General features: G+C 40.3%; 1 protein-coding gene across 1 annotated transcript in view; it reads left to right on the plus strand.

Annotated features, from left to right (window-relative positions):
• Positions 1-17,443, plus strand: part of nphp4 (nephronophthisis 4) — a 157,252-nt gene that overhangs the window by 21,914 nt on the left and 117,895 nt on the right. The window contains exons 5-6 of the mRNA XM_054608940.1: positions 7,044-7,193; positions 9,623-9,759. Coding sequence (XP_054464915.1) covers positions 7,044-7,193; positions 9,623-9,759 — 287 coding nt within the window. The remainder of the gene's footprint in view (positions 1-7,043; positions 7,194-9,622; positions 9,760-17,443) is intronic.

Consider the following 17,443-nt stretch of genomic DNA (forward strand, 5'->3'; position numbering starts at 1 on the left):
TTCTTTAAGCGCCTTTTTGCAAGTCCAAAGCTCCAAGATTGGTTTTAAAGATCTTAACACTCTGCATGATGCCCAACAGTTACATATGCAATGAACATGGAATGAAGAAAGCTATTACTTCTGATTGAATTCATTTAACTGTGGATCTCCCTCCTGCAGGTTAACAGTTTGGTTATTCATCTGGCTGCGGGTGTGATTCACAACTACTGATTGGATTATATTTGAATATTAGACTTATATCAGTTTAACATTTGAGAACAAATCTTGAACTATTAAGTTTGCTACTGAAGCTCTGGGCTGGTCTAGATATGTCCTTGCTTGGCCTTTAAAAAAACCAAGGCTATGAATTACAAAACACTGTAGTGCCTCACAGTATGAATAACACTGTGCCCAGCGAGAGCCAGAGTTCCTGTCTTGGCTATCATGTCACATGAATATTAGAAAACCTTCTCTCAAACGGACTCTTATACTCGCTGAATTATTAACCACATGCCTGTTGTTCAGTGGAACGTTGCTCTTTTTGTTCTAAGGGCCATATTGCTGCCACTCTTGCTGCTCTTTTATGTACAGAACCCTTTTTTCTTTATATCACTTTTTATCTCATCCACCCACTGTGACAGGAACACCCAGTCCTGGTTTCTACCTCTTGATGTAAAGCATATTGAGTGTGAGTTTGTAGAGAGAAAGAAGTATCTAAAACAGTTTTGTGCTGCTGTAAAATAAGTACATTTTCCTCATGGTGGTCATTCACGTCTCACTGTGTGAACAAATTAAAATGAGGAAACATGCCCTGGGGGCTGACGTTGTTTTTATCCCTTATTCATTACACATTCCACCTTATTCAGTTTCCCAGTCTTTTAAAATGCTGTTGCTCCGGATAAGAATAATGTCTTCATTACTTCTTGACATGCTGCAAATTAAGTCGGTGTTGAAAGTTGAACTGAATAATCGTGAATTAAATTTAAACTCTAAACTGCTGTATCTCCACATGTCTACCATATTAAAGCCATAGAAAGCGTCTCCAACATCATCATTGCAATAGAGTTTGCTTACTTGTATACATAAAGCAATTGGATGGTTTAAGGCGAAGGCAAAGTTCAAAACGGACTGCGTGGCTCATCTGACCTGTTCTCCCCCCATGTCAACAACGGGGCTCTGAGTTCAGTTGGTTCCAGTTCGTTTAGATTAACAAATAGATGCAGGCAGAAACAAAAGCATAATTCGTCAGGGATGAGGGTTATAATTAATTCTCCGTCAAAGACGCAACAAAACGTTTCTCTTGGCATTCATTCAGCATGCCACTCTCATACAGGTAATCACTGCTCTCCCTTTATCTTCCTTCCAGGCCGGCTCATGTTACATGACACCTGCACTCTTGAATGTTGGTTACCAATCAAAAACAACAAATGGCACCTTGTGAATTTGATTGTACAGAAAATACCCCGGTGCGAAACACAAGGGGCCGTGTTGGTGTTGGAATGTTGTTCCAGGTACAGGAGAGAACACAAAATGCAAAAATTATTATACACAAAATATATTTTTTCTTGTAAGCTGCCCTCCATGTTGGGGACCTCACTGTGCCCACACACTGGTCTTATTTAATGAGGAGGCTGTGTTTTTTTATGCAAAACAAATGCTGGTGTAAACATGATCCCAGCGGCCCACAGATTTTCTGAGACGGCCTCATACATACAGCTTGAGGCCTGGCAGAGCGCTCTTCTGTAAGGCTCTGTTTTGTGATTTTTTTTCTGAGATCAGTATTTTTCCTCTTGTTGAATGTCACATCCTGAGCCATAACAACCTTGAAACATTTTGTTGATTTTGTATCATTGACAAAAACTTTTCAAAGAAGCTGTTATTGACCAGCAGGCTATTGATTAGCATGAGCCAATGTTTGTCCCTCAGTGTCTTTGGGGCATTCAACGGGCTTCCAATTATATCTTTAGTGTATGTTGTGTTCATACTGTATGTACTTTCCTGGTATGGTAGTATGAAAGGACCAAACAAACCTCAGCCCTATCATTTACACAAAGAAACTTTTTGAGCGTTCCAAGGCCAGTTATTGTTCTCTGTCCTCTGGAGTACACAGGTAGGTCAACATTCTGTCCGCTGTTCGCAGTGGAAATGTCTTTGTCTCTACGCTCCACTGAGAATTGTTGACGGGAGAATGTGTTCACTGGGTTCTTCTCACAAAAGGAATAAAGACAGACGCATGAAAAGAGAGTGGGCCTTGTGGTAACTCAGTTTCTAAGAAATCAATCAAGAGTGTTATTGGTGAGTCCACGGTTCAACTCCCAGCTGGCCAAACAATTTGCAGCATGTCCTTCCCCTACTCTTTTTTTCACATGCACAACATAGCATATTTACCCATAGTTACACTGCATATGTGGGTTTGAAAGTTTTATTGAAAACGTTGACCTGCGTGAATGGTGTCTTGTGGGCATGGCAACATGGTCACCAGGTGGAATGAAAAGTATTTCACTTTTCAGGGCTCTCTGAAGTGTAAACACAGGTGTTAATAACATTTGTCATGACCCGGTTCCATTCAGGAGGTCCAGGATTCTGGTATTGTGCATGTTGGCTCACTGGAATGGCTGAGACACACACAATACAATGGGACCATTATTCATTTTATCAAGAACACCTGTGTTTACCCAGCTGTGACATGTCAAAATGGCTGCTGTGAAAAGGGCTTGTCGTTTTTTATTGAATCATGATACTAAGAATCTGAATCAAATCAGGAGATGAGATTCTCTCCTCTGCAGGGTAGGGAGGGGAAGTATTCAGAGAAGGACAAACAAATCTGTTGACAGTAAAAAAATATAGTATAACGCTAGACAGGTTTGTAAAATAATCGTCAGGTAAAAGTCAAAGAAATGTATTATTTACATGCAATTGTGCAGCATGTTTATACAGAAATGTAGTTTTAATGTATGCATTAATTGAGACCTTCCATTTTTCTCTCTTAACTGAGTCCATAGTTTTGCAATGACAGTGCCAGCTTTGACAGCCAGCCATCAATGCAGAGAAGTGCCACTCACTGACTGACTGGCATGTCATTGTGAATGTGTGCAGTGTGTGTGTAGGGGGATGAAATTGGCAGAGTGTGAGCACGGTCAGGCAGGGTATATACTGTATGTGGCTTCCAAACAATTCATGTTTCTATGTTCTACTGCCTAGTAGGGCTCTCTGCCACTGGCTGAGCAACACAGACACACTCCCCCCCCCCTCTGGGATGGGCCAATGAATGAGAGATAAAACATGAATACATGAAGAAGAGGAAGAAGGAAGGAGGAGAGTAAAAAAGAGTTTGCCTAGTAGGAGACTAACTTCGTGGAAATGCAAGGTGATGGGATGGGTAGATTCTCATAACTCTAATTATAATGATTGTCATGTTTTTAAATGAACGTCACCAGATAACATAATGAAATGGATGGATTATATTTGAGAAAATACAGCCAATACGCTGATTAAAACATGCTTCTCACTTTTCATCAGAAAAGAAAGCACGCTATAGGTTAAACACAGTTTTAACCTGTGAGATATAAATGATGCAACAGAATATAAGATCAATGGAGAAAACCCAAATGCTGAAACATAAATGGGTGAGAAGTTGGTCTGAATTGAAACAGAAAAAGGATCATTAGGGAAGCAAGAAATGGAGAGGTAGTGGCAGAGAAGTCAAAGCATCCCTATTTTTCAGAGCTGGAGTCAGGGTCAAGAGGCAGGGAATGAAGAGAAGAGAATATAGAGGAAAGGAAGTTGCCTTGGGGCTTTTGAAAGTCTTAGTCCTCTAAGAGGAAGGGAGGCAAAAAAAGGAGGAAACGAGCAAGAAGGGAGGCAGTAAGCTCATTGGCTCGATCTAAGCTTCTCCTCTCGACCAACTGGGAGGAAAGGGGAAGGAGCGGAGAGAAGAAAAAATAGAATAAGAAGGATGGAGGGCTGCTCTGGGGCCCTCTTGGTGTGATGAGAGGACAAACAGATGGTACATTGTGTTCGCATTAGCATATCCTAATTTGAACACCAAGATGAATCAATTTATTGTGTGTACATCCATGTGTGTGGGGGACAGAGAGGTAATGCCATGACAAAGGTTCTCACTGATATACCCAAAAGTCTGTGGCTAGGACAAAAAGGTTTACCGGTGGCTTCAAAAGGGTTTTCCTTGAATATCTGACTCAAAGGCAACCCACATAAGTGTTTGTTTTCACCACCTACGCCAAGCTTTATTACTGTTTAGTTGAACTTCCAACAAACATAATGGAGTTAAACAACACTTTTCCCTTGTTGTGGCTCCTCCACCTGGAACATTTCCACATTAGGCTCATATTAATGTGATTTCTTACAGCGCCAATCACAGAAACAAATACAAGTCACCACTTCAAACCTCTTCGCTCTCATCCAGGTTTGCAGTAAAACCGACTCTCAAAATTCACCCCATTTGTTTTCATCTTTATTACTTTCCTCTTTCCCACTCAACCGTCTCCCAAAACCACTGCCTCTTTTTGTCTGATGCTGAGCCATTTTTACCTCCACTTCCTTGGTTTCACATCTCTTGCCAAGATGCTGCTCAACTGACGCTGAGGTGCCACACCACTGCTGTAAGGAAATTTGGGGTTGTTTTCTAATGTATGCGCAGCATCTGACTGAAACCCAAGCCTGATGCATAATGAATTGCAAGAAATAAATGATGAAAAAGTTTCCGACACCTGGGCAGCATCTGTGTCAAAAAAAGTTCTGTGCTTGGCTTTCTCCCCCTCCCCTTTTCTCCCTTCAGTCCCACCCTACTTTTTTACTCTGTTTCATGGTTAGAAACACCTTTTCAACGAAAGCCGCTGTCGCCACTGAGAACGTTTGTAGAACAGAGTTGATGCAGTGCTGCAACCTCAGAGATTTCCCAAAACCATTTTCCTTTTTTGGCTTTACACATAAGCCTTTTTTGTAGTAAGTTAACGGTTAACTGAGTTAAAGGGTTTGGCAGGGATGAGTCATGGAAAGGGAGGGGAGGAAAACACAGTAATATAGTCCATCGTCTTCTTTCCTACAGAATCCCCTTTATTTGACTTTAAAGATAAAGACACAGGCTTTTCCATGGAAATTGATGAAAAGCAGTCTACAGCTGAAATGGACAAGGAAAAATAACTTCTTTAACAACAGAAATGTCTTTCACAAGTCCATAAGATACCATTTATTTCAAATAAATGAATGAACTCTCCTTTTATTCATGATCCCTTTGTGATCTACTTTTTTATGTTGCTACATTAGTTTTTTTGGTAAAAAGCTTTACTTCTGCGGTTCTGATGGATTTACCATTTTGTTTTGAAGAGAAACTTCATGTCTTTAAAAAGTTTTTCAAAAATGTCATTCATTGTGAAGCTACCATTGGGCATTATCTGAACAAATTGGATTCTTCCGAACAAAAGTTTGGAGTTTTATTTTTATAACTACTTGCTTTTCAAGTTCCTAAGGCAGTCAGGAAAGTGCACTGATGTTTTAAAAGCTGACTGACGCATATAGTTTATTGTGATGAAAAACTCTGTGGATTACATTCAGCAATTTTCCTAAAGTGTCAGATGTTGGGAAGTTTTTGTTAGAACTGTGATGCTGTAGCTGCATATTTTGACGGTGGTAAGGTGCTTGGTTTTCCGCTGTAGACTAAAGGCCAGATATACTTCAAAACGAACATAGACATGGACAGTGATGGCTTAGTGACACAAGATGTCTTTATTTTGGGTTAGATGTGGAAATTTGGGTCACATGACGTGAGCATAATTTGGGCCTTATATCCTTTACAGTGATGTAAGATCGTCTAAAGACAAGATTGTATAAATTGACACCAGTAATGAAACAACGTGAAAAAAATATGTCATGTATTATATTTACTGCAAGTCAGAAGTTCTTAATATTTGATATTTCCAGCTTGAATCGTGGTATCTATTCTCCAAGCCGTTGTAGAATTAGAAAATTCACATTACTCCTGCACTATTTCAGAGGATCCAACAGTGTCTTGTGATGTTTAAGTCTGTCTCATCTTTTCTCCTTTCCTATTTTCCCTAGAAATGTTTGGGGGTTGGGTAACTGGTGACCGGTGGAAAAGCCTTGCAAGTCAGCAATCTATACTCTTCCTTGGACTTAGAACTGACCTGGCTTGGCTTGGGTGATGTCCAGTGATGTCATGCTGGAAATGATTAGTCTTCCAGACAACTTGAAGTCAGAATGATGGCAGGTTTCTATGGATGCTCTCTTTGGTTTCCACTAAGAAGTTTTGTAGTGGTAGGCAGAAAGCTTAGAAACAGTATTTTGTTCCTGAATAGTGTCTCCCTTTGCCCTGCATACACATATGAATACACAGAAATTAGCAAAGATTGCAATGTTTTTATACATCACCACCTTTTCACTATCTGTCACCTTGTCAAAACAGCCTTTGGGGGTGAATGAAGTGTCGTGTATCGATTGTCACTGATGCTTTTGAAGGTGCAATCATTAACCCTGTCAGAGTGAAAGATTGTGATGCCGTTCAGGCTTGAAGGAAGCCAACATACGCAGCGCATCAAACACCACCTTCCAAATACGCTGTGCTTCGCCCCAATGGCGGGAATTGTGGGTCGTCACTTGTCATTGGGTGACCTGCTAGAACGATGACAACCGCATTGCTCATACCTTCTGCCTCATCTACGCTGCAGTGCTCATCTGGAGGAGCGCCTTTCTCCAAGTTGAATGGTTGTCATTTCAGTTTAGCCCTGGAAAACGATGCTGGCAGTGTAATGGAACATCGCACCTAGGTCACCAACACCCAAATGGAATATTGAGAAATGGTCTGCGTGTTTGGTGTCATGTTGTCTGTGACTCATTGCTTTTGGGGAAATATTGGACTCTGGCGCACCAAGGAGATTGATTCTTCGGGTGTGTTGGGGATGGCGGTGGGCTGGAATATCATATCTATCTCATTTGTATTCAGAGTGGCAGTTTTCTTGTTTGTCATGAAATGCATGTGAAATAGTAAAACAGTTCCACATAAATGTGTTGTATATCTTTTTCTGCAGACAGCAGTCTCCTGAAGACTATCGATGGAGCACATTTGGGCTGTGTGATAAAAAACCACCCCGCTCTGGTTTCCGTTATGCACCTTCTGCCAGAGAATGTTCTTATATCTGGCAGTGAGAACATTCCCGGGCTTGCAGCTTCTCCAACAGGTAAATGCCACATCACTGGGAAAGTGTAAGGTGCTCACCCCTACAAAAACAGATGCTGTTTTAGGATATTTAAAGATCTACAACTCACAGCTAATTATGTGGACGGCCTCAGTTGGCAAGATTAGAAGACAGTAATGAAAAGGTGTTACTCCTAGATAATGATATTGTTGAATAATGTAAAATTGGATATATGATCAGGATAAGATGAAAACACACAAAACAGATAAATATGTGTCAATTTCAAGTCTGTTTACGACCTTTACAAATTCAATTTGTTTGCCTTTCGGATCAAGTAGTGTCCTTATTATTATCATTAAGATTATTTTAATCACATTTCATTTTTAGACCTGAATTCAATATTGTTAAAAGCACATGTGTGAGCGGCATGAATGATGATCAAATTAGCCAATATTAACAAAAATTGAAACCAAAATTTTTTTGGGGGGGGAAATTGTGAGCAACTGGTGTATTGGGCGATAAGTGAGAATTACTTTAGTTTTTGTCAATCTTCAGCTTTTACATGCAGACTTTATATCCATGTTGCCTGTGTCTCTTTCACAATTAATTTGCCTTCTCGGCACATACTGCATCTCTTCAAGGTAACCACTTTTTACTTCTTTCAGACTCTTCTTCAGACTAAATCGTTACGACTACTTTTGAGGTAGTCGTAACGATTTAGAGTTTGGGGCTTTTATCCATTGACACAACTCAGACTTTGTGTTCAGTGTGTTGTCCTTGGTATTCACTCATTCGTTCAATATGTACTCCTTTCAGTCAAGAACAAAAAAATCGATATTGGTGGAAACAGTCATATGTAGAGTTTGTTTACCTAAATAGTAGTATATTGGTGGAGCTTTTTTGATTCTTACACTACTGGTACTGTACAGATGATACTAATTTGAATTGAACAAAGAGGCCATACAAAACTCAAGCTAGATTAATCAAAATATGACATGGCTGTCCCTTCAGTACATATCAGGTAATCTTACATAACCCACATCTGCAACTGCTCACTTGTGTTTCTCCAACTGCCAAGAACAAACAGGACATTCATCATGGTACTTAGAAACTGGCCTTTTTTGGAAACTTAGTTCCATCAGAAGTTGAAATGTCTGCAGTACTTAGAAAGTAAGTTTCTAAGGGGGAATGTAATGAAGTCTGACAGTGCACAGCTATAATCATTGGGAGTCAGTGGGAGGTATGGTAGCCGGCTAATCCTCTTCATGTTCTGGGGCTGTGAGCAGCAGAGACCTAAGCTGCCTTTTAAGACCACAGCCACCGGTTTGATATTCATGCCACATTCAGAACAGTCCAACTCTACACTCCAGAGACAAGGGCTGCAATAAAACGCTTGATAGCTACATTACTCTTGAAGAGATTAGAATCACACTGGCTATTTTCCTCTTTGTTGTGTCTGAAAGGGGTGATTGTGGACCTCACAGGCTTTCGAGCTTCTCCAATCAATTCTGATTCAATGCACGTCAAGCATCCAGATGTCAACGTTTTTGGTTGGGTTGTTTCACACCAGTACTATCTGTGGTATTAGATATATCTGTCTGTGGTGAAAATATGTTAGTGGTTGACATTAGGCAGCTTACAACAAGTCAATGGTGCAGTCATTTAGACGGAGCTGCTGTCTTTCAGAAAAGTTATAGTTAAATATATTAAAAAACTAAGAGTAAAGGTTGATCTTGTATCCATTTGCTTGCAAGAAAACAGGGATGTATTTCCTCATCCAGCTTGTGGATATCTCCTTGAAGGAGTATGAAATATCACAATAAGTCAAGCCTGGTTAAAAATACAAACGACAACATTTTAACTACGCATTCAAGTGTATATTATATTTGAAGTGAGGCCAGGGTGAGCAACTTTAATATTTATTGAAAAAGTAACATGGTAAAGGTCTGCTTGCTTTGTATGATAACGCACACACACACACACACACACACACACACACACACACACACACACACACACACACACACACACACACACACACACACACACACACACACACACACACACACACACACACACACACACACACATAAGTAGAATCCACAAAGCTATAACACTGTATCAAACCATGCATTTTCTACTTGACCTCCCTTCTCTTAGGTTTCTAGAGCGTCTGGGGTGTCATGATAAATGTTCTGGGGATGATGGACAATGTCAGGGATCTTTGCAAATAGGTCACAAAATAGGAATACACTGAAATATAGTTTCCCACTTGTTTCTTAAATTTATTACACTAGATGGTGGTTGTCCTCCACAGCAACTCGGAGAAAACAGATGTTTTCTGAGCTAAAAATAACAGCATTAACTAACCACAGGAAGAGGAATCCCATTTTAGACCCAGGAGAGCTATAAATATGACATGCAAATGTCATGTCATGTTGATATGTTATGTGCTGTATGTTCATCACCAGGAGATGCTTTGCTGAGGCCTCAGCTGCTCAAGATGCTGCCCTTCACCCTGAACAGACTGACCATCTCCCTCCAGCCGTCCCTGGAGAAGTTTGAAAGCCAGCTGCTGCAGCTGATCAATGCTGACTGCCATAACACAGTAAGGCCAGGCCTACGTAACACGCACAGCCTTGATAGTCCGTGCATACAGCACATTAAGGGACGGTGACAGTGTCATGAGATATGTGCAACCATGTCCAATCATCTTTTGATCCATATTCTCATGCAATGGGTCTACTGTCTGGGCATGGGAATTGTGCATCTAGGAATATATGTTTTATTAAGAGAAGTCAGCTATAGATACAGGATTAAGGGAAATAAGTTATAACACATGTAAAGCACATATGTCTTACTTTCTTTAAATGTATATGGTGTGATACATGGGAAAACAAATCACATCATAGTTTTGTTAAATAAACGCAAATACTGAGTCCTGAAAACATTTCTACACCTATCAATTTAAAGATGGCCACAATGGCTTTGACACACCTCTGCCAGAGATTATTCTCTCCAGCCTGATGCTTTCCTTTTATCTCACTTTCCGTTTCTTCAGTGTGCAAGCACATGCCCTTTTACAGCTGCCACTGCAATTTAAGGCACAAACTAAATGGAGCTTATCTATTCTCTTCCCTTTTTCTTGTCTACGGAAACCCAGATGGTTAACTGTATCTGACAGGTGCAACTATGCAATAGCAATTATTTGTACAGTGGCTTTGCACAGGCCCTATCTGTCCACTTCAGCCTAAGTGAGATGTGTCTTTGGTAGGGATGAGAATTGATATGACAGTGCCGTCACTCCCAATCACTTTCCCGTTGCTCTTTGATACTGCTGGGCTAGATCCTCAAGCTTAAACACAGGGGATCAAGGGAGTGTTTAGAGTTCATTAAGTGGAGCAAATGGTAGGCACTAGTGCTTCTACCTTGTACATTTATACTGTAAGTGAACCAAGATGGAATAGCTGCATAAACATTTGTGTTAGGGAACTGTTGGTGGGCTAAAAGCCTATGCAATAAAAGAGGTTTGAAGTTTCCATGGTACTGTAAAGTAAGCAACAAGTATTAATATACCGGTTTCAATATTTTGCAATTATATTGCAGAAATCTATTTTATGGACCAATTATGTGGAAGATTTTGTATTTTTCACATAATCTTTCCATTTTGCAAAATATGATTGCTATTTTCAAAACATTCAATTTTACTGAAAATAAGATTTCTGCCATTTAAGAGTCACAGAAGTTGCTTTGTATTTTTTCCTTTTCTCCTATTTCCCTTGTGAGGGTGTAAACTTGACCATGCCTCGGTCCACCCTCAGAACCCTCATGGGATGGCTTCTAGAACTGTCCACACCCCAATGGCATGGAGACACTTCTTTACAGACTAGCAAGCTCATTTAAATTAGGTTATATTCAAAGGGAGGCTTCATGGAAAATATGCCCTCCTTAACTTTCCATGCTGTCCTTCACCAGTGACGTAAGTCTCAAACTGACGCCATGTTAAAGAAGCAGCAATATTCTCTGGAAGGACCCATCGTAGACTATGTGACCAAAAAAAAGAAGAGAGAAGGGGGGGAAAGAATGCATTTATTAATACATGGGCACCCAGGCTTAATCCTTATTTAATAGGCCCATTGCCATTCAATTTGTTAAGGCAAATTTTGTTCTCCCAAGGGTACAAACCGCTCTTCCAGCGCCACCCTAAAGACAATAACTATTAACGCCTCTAGGGGCTGATAGTGGGGCTGAGGATTTATTTTTTTTTGACCAGGGTTTTGAATTTTGGCAGAGACGGAAGTACACTATATATATTGTAAAAACACAGAGTCAGAATATAAATAGGCATCAATTAAAATCACCCTATAGCACTGGCTAGCCCCATATTTATTGGGGTGCAAGAAGGGAACATTGTCTCCTGTATGCCTGTGTATTTTTCCACAATTTGATTCTTTTTGTCACTGCACAGAGATCATAATTATAGTAGGGGTGTGAATGTAGATTGACATGTTTAATTGAAAGCTTTATTTGAAGGTGAAATGTTCACCATAACAATCAAGTCATTTTAATTGACATCCACATGTATGACATTTGGATTGTCTGGATTGATTTGCTTGGGTAAGTTTGTAGTAGCAGCACCTGTGCTGGTGAGGGAAAGTACATTACATGACCCTGTATCTAGTTTAATACAAACGATGGAAAGTAGGCTACAACTTTGTCTTCCTTTCCACTGTGAGGTAAGTGACATGTTAGCATGGATAACCATCTCATTTGTGCGCTGTTCTTTGAAGGTCTTCACAAGTTGTGTAGATTAGTAAAATATTCCATACTTTTATAACTTTATTAGTATGACGACATTCTCATGTCTGCCAGAGGTGTTAATACATGCAGAAGTCAGCTTGATTCAGCTTTTTAATTAGAGGGTGCTTGTGCGTGTGTGTGTGTGTGTGTGTGTGTGTGTGTGTGTGTGTGTGTGTGTGTGTGTGTGTGTGTGTGTGTGTGTGTGTGTGTGTGTGTGTGTGTGTGTGTGTGTGTGTGTGTGTGTGTGTGTGTGAGTGACAGACACAGAAAGTGTGTGTGATCTCTGTGTGACCTTTAAAACTGTGACTCCAGCTGGATTGTCATCAAGCTGTCTCTGAAGTGATGCTGACACCTCACCTGCCAACTCACTTTCACCGTGGTGTGAGGGAACGTGTGTGCGCATTCGTGACTGCATGCCAGCTTGTCTGTGCTTAAATTGGTACCGAGGCAGAAACGGAGTGACAAAAATGAACAGGAATGGGGTTTGGCGGATGAATGTACAGTGCAGCATGAGACGAATCCGAATGCTGGCTGCTAGTCTGACATACAGTCTTCACATAATCTCCCCATAAGTATTGCTATTTTTAGCCCGACAAACTATCACAGGTCCACTTTCCCATATATTATACAGCCTGTGCCCTAGTTGATGTGCTTTTCATGTGAAATAGGGTATCTACCATCCATAGCTTCACAGCACACGTTAATGAGCACAAGGATTGATTTGAACTGGGGTCTAGAACCTCTACAAACACACTCTTGACCTAGAGTTAAAAAAAAAAACACTACTTCATGGTTGCTTGAACATGTCTGCCTTGCCCAAGTTTGAGTGAAGCCAGAGGCCACATAACCTTAAATGACCAGTAGCAATCGTTCACCTATATCTCCAATAAAATAAATGACTCCTGTTAAAAGGGCCTGAAATCTTGTCAGGAATGATGTAACATCTTGGCTCACGGTCAAAAGACCTAGGTGCACAGAAGAGGATGAAGAGGAGGAGAGAAGCAGGAGAGGACTGATGCCACCCGCAGGCGGAACCAAACGCCCTAGGCTGATTTAACGAATGGAGAAAGGCTCTGGCAAAAAAGCTCCAGGAAGTTTTCATTTGTCCTAAAAGAAGAAAACTCACTCAAAGTAGGACTGCCCCTGTGGACGTGGTACAAAAAAAAAGACAAAGGAGGTTGTGCATTTCTGAAATAGCAGGCGTCTCGCACTCTGTTCTCTAAGGACGCCGAGTTTGGCTGTACCTCCAGAATGTGCCAGCTGAGTGCCTCCCCCTTATCATTGTTAGGCCTGCAACCACTGTAACCGATGCAGTGCAAAGGAAGGTGGTTTAATGCACTTGGCTCTCATCAATTATTCATGAAATGAAGATCTTCATAATGATTGACGATCCAATGATCAGACGAAATAGACTGCGACTGTATATAGACCCTATAACTCAGACAAGACAGAGAGTGCACGGTGGTTGAAGGAAGAGAGGTAGATTCATAAACTTTGAATGTCTTTGAGTCACTGCTTTTTTTCTCCGGTTCTCCCTCTGTTGAAGTGATGTATGTGGAGAATGTGACCAAACTGAACAAAGTGACCTCCAGGAGACACTTACAGAGCTCATACTCTATTAGTAGGATTCATCTGCACCAGTGGGATCGCAACTATTGCAAGCTTTGCATTATTGGCTGTCTTTTGGAAGTCGCTGCACCGTTTGTCTGGCCAAATGGTGTGTATGAAGTGTTTCTGATCCAGATTTCAATTTCATTTTGTGTGATCTGATAAAATAAGGCTGCTATTTCTCTTTAACCCACATCTGACAAGGGTCTCTAAAGGTGAAGTGTGTAGGATTTGGGGGCATTTAGCGGTGAGATTGCATATTGCGACCAACTGAAACTTCTCAGTGTTGGGATTGTCCATTCTCGGTTACTTTAGAAACATGGCTGCCAGCTCTGTGAAGAGGACCTGCTTCATATGTAAATATAAACATCTCATTCTTAGTTAACAAAAACACAATGATTCTTATTTTCAGGTGATTACACACTGAAGAAAAAAATAGATCCACCTAAACGCCACACACTGTTCCTTTAAAAGTCTACCTAAGGGGAAATCACAAGTCTCATTGACATGATTTGTTTAAGTTAAGGCAGGGTTTTTTCATCTCATCCTCACTCCTAACTATAAATTGAAGAGGTCCCTAAGGCAGGGCTTTTAAATTATCAACAGATAAAATAAGAAAAACTTTACTGATTCCACACAGGGACTTGAAAGTGCCAGTATCAATCATCATTTATTGATTGTATTCCAGTGAGTACCAGTTAACTTCCATTTTGAAGTGGTGTTACGAGCTCTGACTGTAGGCTGAACAAAGCAGAAAGGCAACTGGTTGGATGAACCATGAAAAACTGCTTAGTAATATACAAGCATTTTCTGATGAGTCTTATAAATTTAGCGTCCTGCTACCTCCTTTTACAAATCTTTGTCACTCTATTTTTAAGTCTTTATTATCAATTATTCTAAGAAAGGATACTGCTGGTGATATTTTCAGTTTGTTTTTTTCTCAAATTTTACAAACACATATTGCCTTTGGAGCCATAGCTCAACTAACTTTCTCCTCTGTAACGTAGAGCTCCTTTGTTTCTCAAAGACTATAAAAAATGTATCAATGGGCCACACTGTTACACTGGGTAACATGTCCCCTTATCACCATGAACTCACACCAACACTGTAGTTTATTTTGAATCAGTCCCATATATACCATCATGCTGCTGTAAATACTTAATAAAGCACTAAATGTGTTCTCCGCGGCTGACAATATTCCTAAGTATATGCATTAATTATTCCTGTTGGATCAACTTTTGCTAAAAACTACAAAGCCCAGTTGTTTAAGGAAATTACAGAGCGTTTAAAAAGAATTAACTATATATTGCCGACCCGTGAACTGTATTAAAGATGTATGCCTTTAATAGGAATAAATGAGCTTGGAGCTGAGTGCCACAGGGTAGGGAAGTCAGAAAATATTTAGAGACACATTTTTTTCAAAATTGTTGTCTTGTTGGTGTTCATGGTTGGACTGTGCCAGCATGAGGGGGCTCTTTCCAATAGGAACCAATCATGCGCTCACGGTGGTGTAATATATGTAGTGGATGAAAGTGGCTCGAGTTAGATTATGCTTAGGGACGAGAAGTGGTATGAGAAGGTAGAGAGGAAGGCAGCAGTATGAGTGTGTGTTTGACTTAATATTTTTGGTTGTGAATTATGGGAGTGTTTCAGCAGTAGGGCAACAGTGATTTATCAGTGGAAGCGCTGTGCCAGTTAAAATCTGTTAAGGAGCAGGGGAGTGGGAGGATGAGAGCGGCATGCTAATGATGCTGCCACTGTTTCTTGCCATGGATGACTCACCCTCAATATGGGGGAGCTAACATCCACTGTGTGGGTAGCAACACATACACATACACACACAAACACAAACACACACACACACACACACACACACACACACACACACACACACACACACACACACACACACACACACACACACACACACACACACACACACACACACACACACATGCATGTCTTGACATAGATGCAGATGTGCCAGTGCCCTGAATGATTTGTTATCAGGTGGTCAAAACATGGAAAAGTACAAGTTAACAGCCAACAAGCATCTTCTCTGTGACTTTGAGCGATGTGTGATCATCATGAAAGGTCAGAGAAAAGTTTGTTCTTTTGCTTGCTGGTTTTCAAAAGGTAAGAGAAACACAGTTGTGTAACTCACTCGGTAATTGGCTTATACAAAACTCATGTGGGACATAATTTCATCTGCTTTCTCTCTGTCTCTCTGTCACACTCTTTCTCTCTCCCTCTCACACACACAACCCTTGAGATGACAGTTGCCATCTGTGGAGTTATTGTTATCTTTTAAAACAGCCTACACATTGATTTCACAAAGTACTGACACAAAAACTTACTGACGATAGCTGACGGCTTTTATGGTGCCATACAGAGAAAACAATACACCTACCACCTAGGTGTTTTCAGCTTTTATTAGCCTTTTATAGCTGTTAGTGCAACATTTCCCACAACATGTTACATTTTTTTAATGAAGAAATTAAATGGCAACGACTGAAAAGTTGTTAGATTTTACCAGAACGAGTAGACGCCAGCAATTCTTGTGAAGTCATGACAGAGAGCATCCCTGTTCTTATACTGAGCTGTGACAAATAAATAAAAGTCTGACCCTTTCAGATTAAGTCTCTAATAAACTGTGTATTATAACCCTGATATTAGACAAAACAAGGCCATCTCAGCCAAAGCATATACCCTCTATATACTGCATAACCTCTATATACTGTATGTTTGTGTGTGTTTGAGCAGCAATAATGGCAAACAGATAATCAAATGTAATGATATAATGTAGGTCATCAGAAGTAAGAGAGGACATCATTAATTATATTGTCAAGTCGATGTGAAAAGATGCAATTATCCTATGAGTCATATAATCTACATTTCTGTTGTTTTGCTGATTATATGCTAAACTCTGCTTTGGCAGCTTGGTCACCAGTGCTCTTTCACATGAACATAAATACATTCTCCTCTCAGTGAGCTGATGATGACACGTAATAGCTGTTCAAATAATTGATTAGACTCTATTCTTCTATGAGGTCATTTTCTTTACCTTAATGTTACTAAATTCCAAATTCAGAGTGTATCTAGGGCTGAGAGACTGTCCCCACTCAGTTGCCAAAGTAAGCAGGGTTGGAGCTTCTGTCTCAAGATATATTTGATAGTTATTTCTCAACTATTTCTCACTTTTTGTGTGCAAACAAGTACAACACTATGAAAAAACTTCCTTGAGAGAATGTCTAAAAGTGTGTCATTATCTCCGTATTTAAACTAATATCTTGCATGAGAGTATGAAACTAGTTCTTCACAAGCCTTATAAATGTTGTTATTAATTAATATGTCAATTTCCCCATAATCCCAAAGTGACATCTTCAAATGATTTTGTCTCACTAAACGTCCAAAACCCAAAAGTATTGTAACCCCTCTCTCTGTCCGATGATGCACTTTGGCATTCAATATGACAATATTGGCAGCAGGTTACAGGCTTCAGGAGCACATGTAGGCACTTCCGACTCTGTTATTGATCAATGCCTCTAAGCCCTGTCACGACCATTTATGAAGTCCCTACTCTGCGATTACAGGGTCAAGACCCATTTTCTGCCTTGAGCTTCTTATGTCCCAGTTGGAGCTATTAAAGAGAGCTTGCTCTCTCACTTCATATCCTGCCCTTTAAGCACAAAAGAAATAACCTTCAAAAACTAATTCATCCTCCCATGAAAATCTACACCCATTTTCCCTCAAACTCACACAATGAGACAGCTGCCGTCTGCTCTCCATTCCTTTTGCAACTGCGATTATTTCAAAATTCCCTCTAAATGACTTTCTTTCTTTTGCAGCGATTCCATTTTATTCAAATGACAGTGTCCCTAACT

The sequence above is a fragment of the Anoplopoma fimbria genome, chromosome 12 (assembly GCF_027596085.1).
Source record: "Anoplopoma fimbria isolate UVic2021 breed Golden Eagle Sablefish chromosome 12, Afim_UVic_2022, whole genome shotgun sequence".
NCBI classification, from domain to species: Eukaryota; Metazoa; Chordata; class Actinopteri; order Perciformes; family Anoplopomatidae; genus Anoplopoma; species Anoplopoma fimbria.